General features: G+C 35.2%; 4 protein-coding genes across 7 annotated transcripts in view; 1 reads left to right on the top strand and 3 right to left on the bottom strand.

Annotated features, from left to right (window-relative positions):
* The window catches only part of tmem145 (transmembrane protein 145), a 56,472-nt gene extending 52,226 nt beyond the window's left edge, over window positions 1-4,246 (top strand). For all 4 annotated transcript variants that reach the window (XR_015511485.1, XM_087287107.1, XM_087287108.1 and 1 more), the window contains exon 15: window positions 1,040-4,246. Coding sequence is in view for 3 of the 4 variants with exons in the window: in XM_087287107.1 (XP_087143233.1) it covers window positions 1,040-1,276 (237 nt within the window). In the remaining variant the exon portion in view is untranslated. The remainder of the gene's footprint in view (window positions 1-1,039) is intronic.
* Window positions 4,247-7,520: 3,274 nt separating this feature from the next.
* On the bottom strand, window positions 7,521-8,567 carry mrpl17 (mitochondrial ribosomal protein L17). The gene is given in 3 exon segments (NM_001004683.1): window positions 7,521-7,850; window positions 7,943-8,011; window positions 8,181-8,567. Coding segments are annotated over 3 exon segments (501 nt in total). The 5' UTR covers window positions 8,355-8,567; the 3' UTR covers window positions 7,521-7,592.
* Window positions 8,568-10,778: 2,211 nt separating this feature from the next.
* Window positions 10,779-12,095, bottom strand: prss59.2 (serine protease 59, tandem duplicate 2). The gene is given in 6 exon segments (NM_001281994.1): window positions 10,779-10,920; window positions 11,018-11,119; window positions 11,205-11,341; window positions 11,429-11,679; window positions 11,760-11,910; window positions 12,018-12,095. Coding segments are annotated over 6 exon segments (729 nt in total). The 5' UTR covers window positions 12,058-12,095; the 3' UTR covers window positions 10,779-10,872.
* Window positions 12,096-15,611: 3,516 nt separating this feature from the next.
* On the bottom strand, window positions 15,612-16,894 carry prss59.1 (serine protease 59, tandem duplicate 1). The gene is given in 6 exon segments (NM_199605.2): window positions 15,612-15,756; window positions 15,845-15,946; window positions 16,032-16,168; window positions 16,256-16,506; window positions 16,589-16,739; window positions 16,831-16,894. Coding segments are annotated over 6 exon segments (729 nt in total). The 5' UTR covers window positions 16,871-16,894; the 3' UTR covers window positions 15,612-15,708.
* Between the last annotated feature and the right edge of the window lie 684 nt (window positions 16,895-17,578).

Raw genomic sequence — 17,578 nt, 5'->3', positions numbered from 1 at the left:
TGATCCTCTTTAAATGGCGTGTAAGCTGATCTGGGAACAGGTTATCATATGGAGCGCGTCTATCAGTCAGCTGATTCAGTGGTTGCATAGGAAGGGCGATTATCAATGGAAAGTGAATGCAGACGATTTTATATTAATTTCAACGTGCTTTCTAGATAAAAAAAAGCAAAAGCACAATTTTCTTGAACAGCTCTTGCAATTACAGTAAATTACATTTGAGATCGGCTCTGTGTTGATGGTACTTTCACTTTTTATAGAAAGACTATGGTAGAAATATGGGAAATTACTTAAATTGGAAGATAGCTGGATAGAATGGTAAAATGCAGGAGAATCCTAGCAAAACAGGAGGGTTGACAGGTCAAACAATTTTGTGTTTAATAGACGTCTAATAGACACCTTAATGTAGACTAATTGACTAAAACAAGGCTAAACTTGGGCTGTCACTAGACAAGTCGTCAAATAGACAGATTAGGCAGACTTTATATGTATTAGTCTTTCATTTCTGTTTATTTGATGAATAGTCTAGTTTGGCCTATTTTTAGACATCCATTAGATTTTCTGTGACAGCCTAAATTTAGCCTTGTTTTAGCCAAGACGACTATGTTTAGACATCTATTAGACATCAATTGGACATCTTATAAAAACAAAAAATGCTTGCTGGGGTATGGCTAAACCGAGTCATATCATTCAGTGGAATGCACCCCAGCTAACCAATTTTTCCAGGTCTTCCATCCAAGTATTGACCAGTCACAAAAATGCCTGAATTCAGTACGTGAGACCTGCAAAGTTCTAGCTGCTTTAATGACCGATATTTGTGAAACTTTCAAAGCAATTCTTTATCAAACACCCTAAGGCTCTAAAGCACCTACAGGCATTTTCAGAAAAGTGTAGTTTTCAGCTCTCTAACACCCTAAAGAATATTTAAAGGAATAGAAAGTTTTTTAATGGGTGTTGAGGTTTTTTCATGGAACAATAGATGCTAAAAATGTATTTTTAATATTTTTATGGCATATATTCCATATCATATTTTCCTTTTAAGGACCCTGTGAAGACAATAGATGAGGCGGTGACTCGGAAGGGACAGGAAGTGCCAAAAAACAGCGAGCAGAAGATCATCACCACAACCGCAGACCTGTCATCTACATTCTCCACTCTACCTCCACCAATACCACCACGCAGCTCTGCGCACTCTCCTCCTCCTCCTCCTAGATTAACGTCCCACTTCACAGAGTATTTTAGTATGCAAGGGGCCACAGGGATGGGTTCCAATGCCTAGAGCGGCCCGTGGAGGAACAGGACATGCGGAAACTACTTTCAAACATCTGCGAGGTGGAAAAGAGTTCAATATTTCAATAGATTATATGAAGGCAAGCGTGAAAAAGTGGAGCCATTTAAAAAAAAAGTTACCAAAACATCTGTATTGTTGAATTCGTAATAAGACACGAGAGCTGCAGGACGTGGAGAGAGTGGGATGTAACCTGCTCCTAAAAAATAAGAAGCAATAAATATTTCAGCGACAGGAGAGAGATAATATACAGCCGGTGCAATAGAGTGACAGGAGACCAGTATAGATACTTCAATCTTAATGTGAAAGTAGGATAGCGATGTGTACAGTAAAAGTACAGTGAGCTCAACATATTTTTTAATGCTTTGTTCATTTTTAAGTGGTGCCGTTAATATTTGTATTGCCATGCCATTTTAATGCAACAGAACCAAGTATTCATCTCCCTCACGTTTTTATGTTTATGAGATTTAATTTACTATAATTGTCTGTACAGTAGAGATAATTTAGTTTTTGTTATATTTTTATTCCCATTCACAGTGAAAACAGTTAGAGACTGATGTTAAACTGGAAGTACTAGGCAGTATTTGTAAACCATGCATGTTTGTGCTTTGTCTACATTCCGATATATTCAATGTAATTTTGGGTGTGTCTAGTTCTCCCAACTAGCATTCTAATTTTGTATGCAGTAAACACTGTTTATAGCTACAGCACTGTATGTAGACGATATTTAACTCAAGCGGATGATGAACGAAGACTTGACATGCCGTTCTTTCTGTATTTTTCATTCCATAATAGAGATTTAGTTGGGAAAATGCAGAGCAGGGGTGTGTGGAGTACAAAAACTCATTTAACAGTTGAGTTGAGATTCAATTTCAGCAGACTTTGTTACATATTTGTACACTTAATAACACTCACAGTGGATATGGAAATCTTTTATTCTGTCAGCGAGTAGAAATCGCCTTATTCAGTCCACTGGGGTTGTCGTAGAGTTTGTCGTAGGGTTTGTTTACTTGAGTGTCTGATGAAATTATAGCTCTGCTCTTACAGAAACACTTTGTATTGACTGCATGGAGCACTTTATAGTTTATAAGCCCTTATTATCATTGGAGACCCTTGAAAATGTAACCATAATGCAATACAGTGATTTACAGTACAGATAAAATGTAAAGATTTTGTCTGTGAAATTCACTGCTTTTCTTTTCTTTTTTTTTCAATAACCAGTTGTAGTTCACATTTGTTATATATAAACATATCCTATATAATCTTGATTGACCTGCTTTAAATATAATCCTATATGTAATGTACATAATGACATTTATATTCAAAAGTTACTGTTTTTTTTTTTAATGAGAAGAACCATACTTGAAGAATCATCAAAGCTAAGTTCCCATTTTTTGTATTGACAGCTTTGGTCATTAAGTCACTGGATATTAGAAATGCTGAACTTGATCTGTCTGGAAGCCACCAGAAAAGGCTTTGCCATGGTTTTTCCATCTCTTAAAAGGATAGTTCACACAAAAATGAAACTTCTCTCATCGTTTACTCATCCTCCACTTGCTACAAAATTGTTGGAGTTCCTTTGTTGAACACAAAGGAAGATATACTGAAAACTGCTGGAAAAAAAAAATTGTTGATTTTCTTTTTTGTTACCACAACCCCTGGCAAGAAGTATGGAATTGCCACTCTTGGAAGATGTTCATTAAAGTTAATGGTGAAGAAAAAAAAGCAAACGTGTACATGCCACAAAACTATTTTCATTCAACAATCCAACCTTCTGGCTGTATGAAACACTTGAAAAAAGTACAGAAAGAACACTATAGTCAATTACAACTGTTTTCACAGATCAAATAGAGGAAAAAAACATGGAATCACACAAATCTGAGAAAAATTATATGGAATCGCCACGTACTTAGCAGTTTGAAAACAAATAACTGTATCTGATTACAACTAATTGGTCTGCAGTTAAAAAAAAAGAGTGCTTGTACACCTTTGTGAGGTGTTGAACCAAGCTGATTGACATAACTCATGGCTCCAATACTAGATAGGTCAGATGAAATAAAGGAGAGGATTATCAAACTTCTCAAAGAAGTTAAATCCTTGTAGAAGGTTGTAGAAGTGCAGCGTGCTGGTAGACCAAGGAAGACGTCAAAGTGTCAAGAAAGAAAAACAATATGCCATTAAAACAGAAAATGAGCAAATGAGGAACAAATGGGCAGAAAGTGGAGTTAATGTCTGGGATCAGACTGTAAGAAATTGCCTAAAAGCGAAAACTATCATTACCATCTAAACAGAAAAGAACAAGATTTCAGTGGACTAAAGAAAGACAGTCTTGAACTGTTGATGACTGGATATGAGCGATATTCAGTGATAAATCACGAAACTGCATTAGGCAGGGTGATGATGTTGAAACTTTTGTTTGGTGCCCTTCCAATGAAGTTTATGAAGACAAACCCCTGAAGAAAACAAGCAAATTGTCACAATCATTAATGATACGGATTTGTATGTCAGGAAGGTTGGATCGTTGAATGAAACTAGTTTTGTGGCATGTATGTGTTCGCTTTTTCTTCTACACAATTAAACATTTGAATGAACATCTTCCAAGAGGGGCCATTCCATACTTTTTGCCAAGGGTTGGATATGGATGTCGATGCAGTTTCAGAGTATCTTGTTTTGTGTTCAGCAGAAGAAAGAAGTTTGTAAAAGTTTAGAACTATTCAGTCTGAGTAAATGATAATTAGCTTTCTTGGTGTGGTCTATCCCTTTAAGTGAGTGTGTGCACATAGCAGAGAGAGCAAACTTTATGAATGTATGATAGATATTAGCACATCACATTGGGGAGCACAGAAAGATTTAGTTTAAGCACATCTCTGTTGCACTGTTCATACTGAATGCATTTTAATAGTGTCAAATGACTTGCAGTGCATACTTTTTTGCCAAATTAAAATGGTCTGTTTTACTACACTGGCTTGTTTGTTTCATTGAGCAATGAAGGGAATTGTAACCACTATCATGATACTTAAATCCATTTAAAAGCATGTATTCTCGCATTTCTTCATTGATCAAAGTAAATCCTAGTCTTTTCAATATGTATAATCTATACTTGACTAGTTTGTCATTCTATTATCTGTACTATCAACTGCTATCATTGGGGTCTTTAGTTTTCAAAAATCCTACATTTTCCAGTATTTATAAGGCATTTTCAACTAATTATTTCAGCCAATAAAGACAGAAAAGCGGGGTGTTTTTATCCAAACACAAGCAAAGTTCTAATTTTGATCAGATTAATATTTTTTACTGGTTTGATAAACTTTCCTGCAATATTTATTGGTAATGAATTAAAAAAAAACAATTTGTAGTTTCCTTTTTGACAAATGTAACCCTGAACCACAAAACTAGTCGGTAACACTTTATAGTAACTACGCATGATGAATCATCTATTAAGCATTAGCAAATAGTGAATTCGTTATCTGTTAAGCAATAACTCTACATTAATAGAAGTTAGTGAGCAGTTCATAACTGCAGACATAAATGCTGTGTTCTTGACTTAAAAGCACATTTAAAATGTACTTATTAAATGTACTTTCATACTTATTGATTATTTTTTTACTAAATTAAGTATTGCATTATTTACAAATACAATACAAAATTTACAAATTTTTCGATTGTTTTTTTTTAAAGATTATTCAGAATGAGTTAGTAAATTATTGATAAACTATTCAAATCAACATTTATATACTATTATTCAGGCATATACTAATAGTTCAGTATTTGTGTAATACATTTTTTAGTAACTCAACTAAAAACATCTAGTTTTGTGACCTAATCTAAAGTGAGGACTATTTATTCTTTATAAATTCCTAATGAATGACAATTAAAGACTCAGCATCAAATGAACACTGCATCTTTGCAATCTTATATAAAAGGAAAATGACTAAAGTTTAATCATTGGCAAATAACAGGATTCAGAATACAACATAAAACTGGATAAAACAACAATAAAATAATTTAACAATATTTCATGAAACATTTCAATGTAATTTAGCAATGTTTTAACTGTACAGTATTTCATTAGTTCTTCAAACAAATAGAAACGAATAAAGTTGCTTATTTTCTTTTTTTCTTGTTTAGAATATAACTAAACCTTTAATTGTCATTTATAAAGCATATAGTCCTTACTTAAGGTCACAAAACTGGATGAAGTTAATACAGCATTTATTAACATGCAAATTAACTTTTAGTATATGCCTCAATAATCAGGGCTGCGTTTCCCAAAAGCATCGTAAGCCTAAGAAGTTCGTAGAAATGATCGTATGACTGATCTTAATATTACGGTCTGTTTCCCAAAAGCATCGTAACTTAAGTAGCACTTGAAAATCTTAGTGGATCTACGAGTGCTCTGGAGTAATCGTAAAGCCTTAAGTGCATCGTAAGGAGACAGAGTTATGAGGGCACCTGCTGGACAACCGGCAAATTGCACCTACAATTTACTTCTCTTCAAAGTCATTATTCATTTTATTTGTACGTATATCTCTATTAATTTATATTTTCTACACATTACACAATTCAATATACAAATAATAATGAATAAAGAAAAAAATAAAAATTACATAATAAATGTTAGAATGAAAAAAAAAAATTACACTGTTGTATATGGACATTTCGAGGGTAGTAGGCTACATATGTTTATATGTTTTTGTAGCTCCACCTCCTCTAAAATAATATTAATTTCCTCTTTTTGAAAAATGACTTTTCTTTGTTTTTTGGTTTCAGCCATTTTGCTAGTGTCTCCACCCCTAGGTATGTGCTTATTTATATTTTTGTCCTATTAGCAAATGCACATCAGGTGGGGATAATTAGGCTAAACTTTTCAAAAATAAATGTAAGAGCTTATTTATTTATTTATTTACTTATTTATTTATTTTGATGTGAGATAAGCAATTTTTGATAAAGAAATTGATAAATAATTCTACTTAATTAAGGTTTCATATAAATATCGAAAATGATGCTGATGTCATTTCCGGCAAGGACTGTTAGAATTAGTTTTATGCGAGATTGGAGCAAGACAGTGTTTTTACAGTACGACATTTCCAGTTAATTTATGTTTTTAAACTGGCTCAAAAATATTTTTTTTTTATGTTATTCGAGTTGAATATACATTCACACAAGTAGAAGAAGAATTATATGGATTGCTATAACATGTGCAACAATAACGAGCCATTCTATAGCGTGACATTTCAGCACTAAACAAACGGATAGCGACTCCTAAGTTGCACTTAAAGCTGGGCTACGTGCAATTGTGTTAAGTGCATTTTTGGGAAACGCACGTGAAACAATAACGAACGTTCGCAAAATGACTCGTAGAAAACGCTCTTAAGTGCTAAGATCAATCGTTATCGGGAAACGCAGCCCAGATATATAAATGTTAATCTGAATGTGTATTAAGCATTTACTTACACATTCTGAATAAATTTTAAAAACCAGCAACTTATCTTAAATAAAAAAAATGATGATTAACAAAGTATGAACACAGTCAAGCACATTATATATGTTCTTATGTCAAGAATAAAGCATTTGTATCTGCAGTTATTAAATACTTACTAACATCTGTTAGGGTTAATACTTAACAAATGATGAATTCACTATATTTTCTAATGCTTAATAAATGATTCAGTGTGTAGTTATTATAAAGTGTTGCCAACTAGTCCAACAGTGTTACACTGGTTTAAAAAATAAACAAATACATTATATGGGTCATTTTTTATATTAAAATATTCCAATATTATTGATATTGATTTTATAAATAGAATATTAAGATATTTCATGAGTACATTTTGTAAATATCCTTTTTTAAACATATCACAACTCAATTTGGGATTAATGTACATTGCTAAGCTCAATTTTACAACTTTAAAAACAATTGTTTAATTATTTTTTTTTTTCAAATTAAATTTTCGAATAGCTGTATCTGTCAAATATTGTCCTCTCTTAACAAAATACATATATAGCAAATGTATGCAGCTTTTGTATGGTATGTATATGGTTTTGTGGTCACAATTAATTGTCAGTTAAATACTAAAATGAAGTGTTTACATTCCCACAATATGACATCTTCCTTATAGTTTGATGGTTTTACTAAACATGTAGGGCCATTTACAGCAAATATTATTATTATATATGTGCTCTGGACACACTGCTGTTACTGTATGTGCAAATTTACATCAGCATCATAGAGCCATTCACACAAAACAGATTTTTTAATTAAATCAATACTGGATTATTATATGAAATGTACAAATACAGTGCAATATTAGTCCTGTTTCTCAGTGGCCATTTGAGCTTTTTCTTCTCGGTATCCTTTCAGAAGTTGGTTGACCAGGTTCAGTTCACTAACACGTTTGACAGGGTTCAGCGGTGGGAAAGGGTTGCCTTTATACTCCAGCACAGCCATGGCTGCTCGGTCCAGATTCTCTCTGTTAGGAAGACGAGCCATGTTTGTGTATCCTGCCGTCTGATTCTCAAACCTTACCGCCAGCACTTTAAAAAGTTTGGGAATCAAATCTTTTTCCTTAAAGGGAAAACATATCAAACAATGTAAATGTAGATGTAGATTAAAAAAAAGCGTGTAAACTGAAATGTAAATATATAATAAAAACTTACTGTGAGCCAGAAATCAGCCATTTTCATTGCTTTTTCATCAGTATCTCCCTTTTTAGCATAATCAATCAACTAAAAAAGGAAATCATAAACATTAAACAGATTTTCATTTTTAATATTCTTTAAAATGTCCAATATACCACAATTTCTGGACATTTAAACATACAAATATTTTAGTATTTACTGTATTGCTTATAAACCAAGTACTGAACTTAAAGCAGGCTTGTGTAACGTTACTTGCCTTCTCGGCGTAAAAGCGAACTTCATCCGCTCGAGCTCTGCCTGTCTCTATCCTCTCATGTCGCACAAGACCAGTCAGTAAATTTCGCAGAATGTTAATTCTGGACTCCGGTCCGAGTCCCATTTTACGGGCCACTCGGCCATGAGAAATCAACGCCCGGAGCGTGAGCCGCATTTCAAGATGCGATGAAGGACACCAGTTCCGAAAATAAAAGCCCTCTATCACACAAAGCTATATATTCTGGATAAATAAGTCAAACTCAAAAGAGTACTGATATGTTCATCATTTGCATCCACTTGAAATAAACACGCTGTTTTACTTCATGTAGAAAATAAGATGATCTTTCAGGTGACAGCAAGCAGCACTGAAAGGCGTGTGCGACAGTCTGACGGGTCCGGAATGAAAAACAAGATTTGAGAATGGTTCCGCATTTGAATATTGCCAAAAACACAGATGGTAATTTCACGCTTATGATAACTTTTTTTTTTTACTATATCTGGGATAATAATATTTTTAAAACCATAACCTAAAAATGAAAGCGTAAAATTTTAAAAGTAAAAAAAAAAAACAAAAAAAAAACTAAAACACATTGGTGTGCAGCCATTAGGTTATAGTTAGCTTAACTTCTTAAAATTCAAGATAAATGCAAAAAAGCAATAGATATTCTAAGATGTTTGGCAGGAGTAGAGTGGGGAGCAACCCAACATGCATTGCAAAGAGTATATTGTGCTATGATAAGGCCAGTTTTAGATTACGGCAGTATAGTTTACAGTTCAGCATCTACATCTCTGTTACAAAAAAAAAAAAAAAAAATTGTGTTATTCAATCACAAGCATTAAGGGTAGGAAGTGGGGCATTTCGAACATCGCCCGTTTCATTGATTCAGGTGGAAATGACAGAGCTGACATTAAAGTATAGGAAGCTCAAGTTAAAAATGGCATATTGGAGCTCTGTAAAAGGGCTTGCGGATACTCATCCAGTAAAAGCAGTATTTAACAAATGTTGGGAATATATCAAGAACAGGAGCTTCGGGTGGAATGGAGAATTGGATGTCAGGAAACTAGGAATAGATCATATAAAAATAGGACCTACATTAGTAATACCAACTTGATTGTTTCAAATGCCACTAGCTGAGTTTCATAGTAAAATCAATGATTAGAGCAGGTGTATGTCTAAAGAGGAACTAGTAAAACAATACTTGAAACTAAAATATTTTAATCAAATACAGATGATGGGTCTAAAAACACAGACACATGGTATACAGAAGCAGCTACATTCCAAATCATAAACATAGTGTTTCAAAGAGGTTAAGCAATAATATATGCAGTTATATCAGTGTTCAAAACAGAAATGATGACAGTTTTAATGGGTATGCAGTGGGTAAAGGAAAATCGGCCCATAAGTGTGGTGGTATGCTCTGATTCATATTCAGCCTTAAATGGTCTAAATAGCAGGACTTCATAAAGACAGGAAATACTATATGACATCTTACAGAACATTTATGAAACAAATCACAGGGGAATAAGGGTAGATTTTTTAATGGATTCCTGCCCATGTAAAAATAAAATGGAATGAAGAGGACGATAAGTTAGCAAAAAAAAAAAAAAAAAAGCATTGGGAAAAGAGTAGGTGGAAATAGAGATCCCACTAAGTAAACTGAAATAAAATATATTATTAATAATTATAAATCTTTGGCAAGAGGACTGGTATTCAGAATTAAGGGGAAGACATCTCTATAACATCCAACATAAAGTGGGGAAAGAAAGGACATTATGGGAACAGGAAGGAAGACACTAGGCTCCGTATAGTTCACTTTTATCTAATGAGTTTGCTGCACATGAAAGGAAAATGCTATTGCAGCAGTCATTGCAGAAAAACAGAAACAGTTGAGCATATGTTAATAAAGTGTGAAGCATATAGAAGAGAGAGGAACCAGCTTATTAAGTAGGTTCAAAATAGAATAGGCTACATATACTATGTAATGTAAATGCACCCAGATTGAAAAACTGGTCAAATAGCAGATTTAATATTAGCTTTATTATTAGTAGTGTGAAGTTCAATTTAAACTAATCACAAAAAACTTTTTTTTTCTTTTTTTTTTTTTAGATGAGGTCAATGTTGATTCAGTTCAGTTCAATGCCAGTGTCAGTGTAGGACGTGATTCAACAGTATGGCAACTATACTGACCCCAGCAAAGTGGAATGTACTCTAACAGTGGCACTGAACACAAACTACAACAGCTGACAGAAATGCAGAAAAATAAAACCCTAGGACAAGTCAGGTTCAGCAATGGGAACATTTGTCATCTGGATTTTCCACAAGAAAGATTTTGAATGAATAATTGAAACCTCTGCTTTTTGGTTAATTTAACTGTAATGAGTCACTAACCATCCAGTCTTTTATAGCAGCTATGCATTATGTGAGTTATGTTAACTGAATCATCAGCATAAATGTGAAAACTATCGTTATGTTTTCTAATAATATCTCCCAGGGTTATCAAGTACAGGCTGAAAAGTAGTGGTACAAGTACTGAGCCTCACGGTACTACCTAATGAACTGGATTGATGCACTTGGAGAAAGAAGGATGTTTTTGAAAGTTTTTATTTTTACACAGGTTTTTATCTACAAACCAAAGACAGACATTGCAGATGAATTGCAGATCTATAAAGCTGTATGTGATCAAGAATCGGTTTTAGTTGTTTCTCATGGTGTCAGCGATCCACTGGCTGAACATACAGACCTTGAAGAAAAGAGAATTCATAAAAGTCATATAACTTCTTCATATTATATAAAACATTATGTTTTGTAAAAGTTGTTAACATCTACTACTGCATTACCTTGCCGTAAACACCAGGATTATCCTTCTGAGCGCAGCCGTAACCCCAGGACACAATACCCTGAAGCTCACCGTTGCACACCACTGGACCACCAGAGTCACCCTGAGCAGGACAAACATAACAGCTGCTTATTACTAAAAGCTCAGTTGATATTTGTATTTCAGCAGCATTTCATGCTGTCCTTTACCTGGCAAGAGTCTTTTCCTCCCTCCAGGTATCCAGCGCAGAACATTGTGTCGGTAATCATGCCGGGGTAGGAGTTTTTACAGTCGCGGTCAGAAAGGATGGGGATCTCCAGACACTGAAGCTTGTTGGAATCAGCAGCTACAAAGAAAATAATTCAATGCAGTAAACTGTAGTGCTATGATCACGATGTCTGCAGAAAGTAACATCATAAAGCCTGTCACTTACTGGAGCTCATGGTGTTTCCCCAGCCAGAGACTCTGCACATGGTGCCGTCAGCAGCACAGCCGTTGGGCAGGGCCACAGGCTGCACATACTTGTTGAGGGTGGCAGGCTTGCTCAGCTTGATCAGCATGATGTCACTGTCAATGGTCCAGGAGTCATAGTTGGGGTTGCGGATGACCTTCTCGGAGGTGATGAACTGCTCAGTACCCTCATTAATGACGATGTTGTGCTCGCCCAAACGGACCTCCAAACGTCTGAAAGACCAAATCAGAAAATGGTCAGAGCTGTAGAGACTCAGATACTGTACAAACTTGTTAATGAAGACTTTACTTACGACTTGTAGCAGTGAGCAGCAGACACAACCCAGTATTCGCTGACCAGAGAGCCACCGCAGAAGTGGTAGCCAGAGTTCAGAGATGCCTGCCAGGGCTGGGAATTAGGCTGGCACTCATATCCACCAACAATCTTGTCATCATCCAGAGCAACTGCATCAAATGTGAAAGTATAATTAGTATACAAACTACAATTACCTGCAAAATGAGTCGAGTGAAATTTGTATTTGTTGTGAATTGATGAATGAGTTGCTACTCACAGGCAGCTCCAAGGAGCACCAGGAACACCAAAGACCTCATGACTGCTGATTGAACCTGTTCGTTGATAGACTCGCATCTCATTTTGCGTATATATAAGACTGTCAGCCTATTGATCCACGCCCCTGTGGCTTGTCATTGACCAATAAGCTGCAAAGGTGTATCTGAAGTCTGATAAGTTTCTGCTTTCATTGTGTTTCTCTGAAAAGGTACATTATTATGTCCTGATTACTTTAATATCAGCTTAGATTTACAATATGGATTAAGATATATTGTATTTAATTGTTGCTTAATTTACTCTACTGGTCAAAAGTTTAGGGGCTTTTTTCATGTATTTTTTAAAGAAAATTATTTTGTTCATCAAGGCGAAATTTATTAAATGCAAAAAAATGTTAAATTGTTCAATGTTTATTACAATTTAAAAAAAACTACTTTCTTATTGTATGTAGTTTTAAATGAAATGATTACTCCAGTCATTATTGCTTCTATTACCACTAATAATAATAATGATTCAAATTAAAGTGATTTCTAAAGGATCATGCGACTCTGAAGACTGGAGTAATGAAGCTGAAAATTCATCTTTAAAATCACTGGAATAAATTATTAAGTTAAATTATAAACTACGTTTGGAAAGTTATTTTATAGAGCAACAACATTTCACAACTTTACAATTTATACTGTATTTTTAATTAAATAAATACAGCCTTGGTAAGCAGGAGAAGCTTATTTTAAAACATTTAAAAATCCCACTGACCCAAAACATTTGACCGGTATAGTGTATTTCTAAAAAGTGAACATTTTGTTATACATTTTTCAAAACATAAAGCCAAAGCTTCCATAGTCTACCATTGAAAATCCACCTGCAATAAAAAAGAAATAATAATATAATGAGAATCAATGAAGAGCATAAAATGCATTTTTAAACAAGCCGTGAAAATTTGTTTTAATAAGGGCAATGAAGAGATTTAGTTGCTCCTACATTTGTCATCATAGTCAATGTCTTGAACTGTTTCCCTTTTTCAGAAATTGCCAAAAGGTTTACTATAATAACTTGTTTCTACAATATCTACTTTTTTTCTTATATTTTACAGTTAATTTAAAAGCAGTAAAATTTTGTAGTAAAATCCACTAACATTTTTGTGTTGCTTTGGTAAGTAATGTTATGCTAAAAGCATTGTACATTTATTTATGCATGCATTTGCTTACATTTTCATTGAAGCAACAAACCAAAGAAAAAGTGATGTGTTGCAGATTTGGAGACTTGCTTTGCCCTAACAGTAAAAATCCACCTGCAATAAATAGGTACTGATAATCTGAGGATCAAAGTAGACCATAGTATTACATTTTTAGATTAAATCAGTAAATTAAACAATATGCAGTTTTCCAGAACAAGCAGGGAAATGCAGCAGCTGTGCTATTGATTATGTTCATTTTAGACTGCAACCTTGACAGCAGGTTCCACACCGAAAAAAAAAATACCAGCAGCTGTCCATATTCTCACATGTGTGTTTGCGCCTGTACTTGTACATACTGTATATACTGTGTCAGAGCAATGTCCACATGGCAGAAAGGTACAGTTCTGAGATAATATAAATCACACAGTTAATTACATTTAACCACAAACAATTAATGTGAATAATTAGAGTAGCAGCAAATCATCTGATTGCAAGCGTGATAAACATTTGGTTATTATATAACTGCATTAAAAGGTAAAGTTATGCATTGTTTCAATGCTTGGCTAAACACATATATTTAAAAATCTAAATTCGAAGAGTGTGTCTTAACTCTGAACATTAAGGAATGCTATTCCAGAGTAGGGCTAAGTACCTGTATATGAATATACTTTAGTGGACTTTATTATTAGCAGAGGGCCTAAGACAAAGCACTGCAGCAATCCCTTTTTTACTGAAGTTAACTTCTACAATTGGGCGTCATGGTGGCACAGTGTGTAGCATGATCGCCTCACAGCAAGAAGGTTGCTGATTCAAGCCCTGGCTGGATCAGTTGTCATTTCTGTGTGGATTTTGCATGTTCTCCCAATGTCAGTGTGGGTTTCCTCCCAGTGCTCCGATTTCACCCACAGTCCAAAGACATGCTATATAGGTAAATTGAATAAGCTAAATTGGCTGTAGTGTATGTGTGTGAATGCAAGAATGGGTGTTTCCCAGTGTTGGGTTGCGGCTGGAAGGGCATCTGCTATTTGAAACATAAGCTGGATAAGTTGGCGATTCATTCCGATGTGGCGACCCCTGATTAATAAAGGGACTAAGCTGAAAAGTAATGAATGAAATTAACTTCTAGAATTCCCTGTTTAAATGGTAACAATGATGTACAGTAAGATTAAAACCCTTCTAATGCCTGTCCATGAAATCCAGTACACTTTGTCATCCACCCCTGAGTGTCATTTATCTGTAATGTTGAATTCAGCAATAAGATCAACTACAGTAAAACTAGACTATAGTGAGATGCAGCAGTGGACAAATGGAGGTCATTTGTCATTGTGTCATGTACCTTTGCAGAATTTCTTAATATTTTGTGAGGAAGAGAACTATTAGAAGTCTGTGACTTTTGGGAAAAGTTAAACATAAAAGGAAGCTTTAAAATAACTACCAGACTTGAAGAATCTTGAGACATGACCTAGAAAAAATATCAAGAATAGGTATTCGCTCTTTCAGTAAAGTAGTGGGTGTGGGATCTATTAAACATGTTGTTGATGTAGAAGCAGTGCTGCTAATTCAGCTTTTCCTGTCCTTGAGCTGTGACGTTCTGCAATAATTACGTAGTGGTGATAATTGGAGCTGAATCATAAGACGCTGTGAAAAGGTTTATATTTCTAACTGTACATAATTGTATGCTTTCATTTTTCTTAGGTAGAAATTCATCAACTGTTTTACAACTAAACTGTGTTGGAATATTCAGTTCTGGTGATGTTTGTTTGTCAATCTAGTCACTGTAAATAAAAACCCATGGATTGGATTATTTTCTCTGAATTTGCAGAGATGCTTGGCCCTGGTAAGAATGCTTTCTGAATCAATAGTATCTGGATGCAGCCTTTAAAATGCAAGCTGAGATTGCGTTTTTCAAAGATGCAATGTCAGACACAATGCACTCAATGGAGCTAGTGACGTCACTGTGACGAGTAGGGTTAGAGGTGGGGTTAGATGAACACATTAAAAATCATTGCATGCAGCTCAGATTGCATCTGCACCAGGTCTGCATCCAGAACCCTTCTCTTCTAAATTGCTACTTGAACTTTTCTCTGTCTGTGGTCATGGCTTTAAGTGCCTTAAAATGTAAATATTATTTTGTATGATGTAGCATTTTCCCCATTTTTTTTCAAATGACAACTGATGACAGAGAACTTACTAGGAACTTAATTTTTAGTATTTCATTTTCCCAATGACATCAAATGATTTCATGATTATTCATTGATGTTCTTTTTTAAAAATATTACAAACTTAAACTGAAGCTGTAATATTTGCTTCATGACAGATTTGTAACACTTTGTTGTGTGTTTATGAGTTTTTTAAAGCAATGTAGGCCTGTTAAAGTATTTAAAAGTGTTACTGTAACTGAAAAACATGAATAAAGCAAAATATTTTGAAATGACTTTATTTTCACAAGTGTTATCTCCAAAACAAAGAAAATGGATGTATTGCATATTTGGAGGCTGTATGTGACTTCAGATCAGATTTAGTTGTTTCTCATGGTGTCGGCGATCCACTGGCTGAACATGCAGACCTTGAAGAAAAGAAATCATGATTCATAAATCAAATGTTTTATCTTACAGCATTATTAGTTTTTTTTAACTACTAATAATCTGCATTACCTTGCCGTAAACACCAGGATGATTCTTCTCAGCACAGCCATAACCCCAGGACACAATACCATGAAGCTCACCGTTGCACACCACTGGACCACCAGAGTCACCCTGAGCAGGACAAACATAACACTTGTTTATTACTAAAAGCTCAGTTGATATTTGTATTTCAGCAGCATTTCATGCTGTTCTTTACCTGACAAGAGTCTTTTCCTCCCTCCAGGTATCCAGCGCAGAACATGGTGTCGGTAATCATGCCGGGGTAGGAGTTGTTACAGTCGCGGTCAGACAGGATGGGGATCTCCAAACACTGAAGCTTGTTGGAATCAGCAGCTACAAAGAAAAGAACCCAATGCAGTAAACTGTAGTGCTATGATCACGATGTCTGCAGAAAGTAATATCATAAAGCCTGTCACTCACTGGAGCTCATGGTGTTTCCCCAGCCAGAGACTCTGCACATGGTGCCGTCAGCAGCACAGCCGTTGGGCAGGGCCACAGGCTGCACATACTTGTTGAGGGTGGCAGGCTTGCTCAGCTTGATCAGCATGATGTCACTGTCAAGATCCCACGAGTCATAGTTGGGGTTGCGGATGACCTTCTCGGAGGTGATGAACTGCTCAGTACCCTCATTAATGTTGATGTTGTGTTCGCCCAAACGGACCTCCACACGTCTGAAAGACCAAATCAGAAGATGGTCAGAGCTGTAGAGACTCAGATACTGTATACAAACTTGTTAATGAAGACTTTACTTACGACTTGTAGCAGTGAGCAGCAGACACAACCCAGTATTCGCTGACCAGAGAGCCACCGCAGAAGTGGTAGCCAGAGTTCAGAGATGCCTGCCAGGGCTGGGAATTAGGCTGACACTCATATCCACCAACAATCTTGTCATCATCCAGAGCAACTGCATCAAATGTGAAAGAATCATTAATACATGATCACCTTTTTGAATATTATATATCATTTTATTATTAGTGAATGGAGTTTCTTCTCACAGGCAGCTCCAAGGAGCACCAGGAACACCAAAGACCTCATGACTGCTGATTGAACCTGTTCGGTGAAGCTCTCGTTTATCACTCCATGTATTTATATTGCTGTCAGTCCATTAATCCACGCCCCAGTGGCCAACCATTGACTAGTCAGCACCGGAAGATCAATCTGAAGTCTGATAAGTCAGTACAATGTTTTCATTAACTTTAATCAACTTAACCATATGGCATTAAGGTAATTTACCGCATTAACATAACCTTAATTACTTGAATGTTGGTACACTGTGTTAAGGCTGAATTGCCTATCTAATGCCACCCAGTCTACACTGTATATTGTAAAATACATTTTCTCAAACACAAAGATAAATAATGCATAAAACCTAAGAGTAAAAAGCAACATGTAACAGAAAATACTATTTTCTAAGAATCAAATTATATTTTTAATGAAGTAGTTAATGACTTGACAGTTTGTGCATGAAACAGTATGACAAGATTCAGCTAGTGAGATTCAGCAGCTGCATATCTTGTTGAATATGTATAATTTTAGGCACTTCAGCCTTGACTGTAGTTTTCCAGTCTGAAACTGATCTTTTCAACAGCTGTCCATCTTCTCACCCTGGTTTTGCATTTGAACTTCCTCACTGACTCAAAATTTATAAAAATTATAGTGAGAAATCAGAACCTTTTGCCTGCACTGTTGTAAGTATGGTATTAATTTAATTGCAAGTGAAGTATATTTACCAAGCATGTAATC

Source organism: Danio rerio, chromosome 16 (assembly GCF_052040795.2).
Source record: "Danio rerio strain M-AB ecotype USA chromosome 16, GRCz13ab, whole genome shotgun sequence".
Taxonomy (NCBI): domain Eukaryota; kingdom Metazoa; phylum Chordata; class Actinopteri; order Cypriniformes; family Danionidae; genus Danio; species Danio rerio.
The sequence above is the reverse complement of the archived record's forward strand: the minus strand, read 5'-3'. Positions and strand labels throughout refer to the sequence as shown.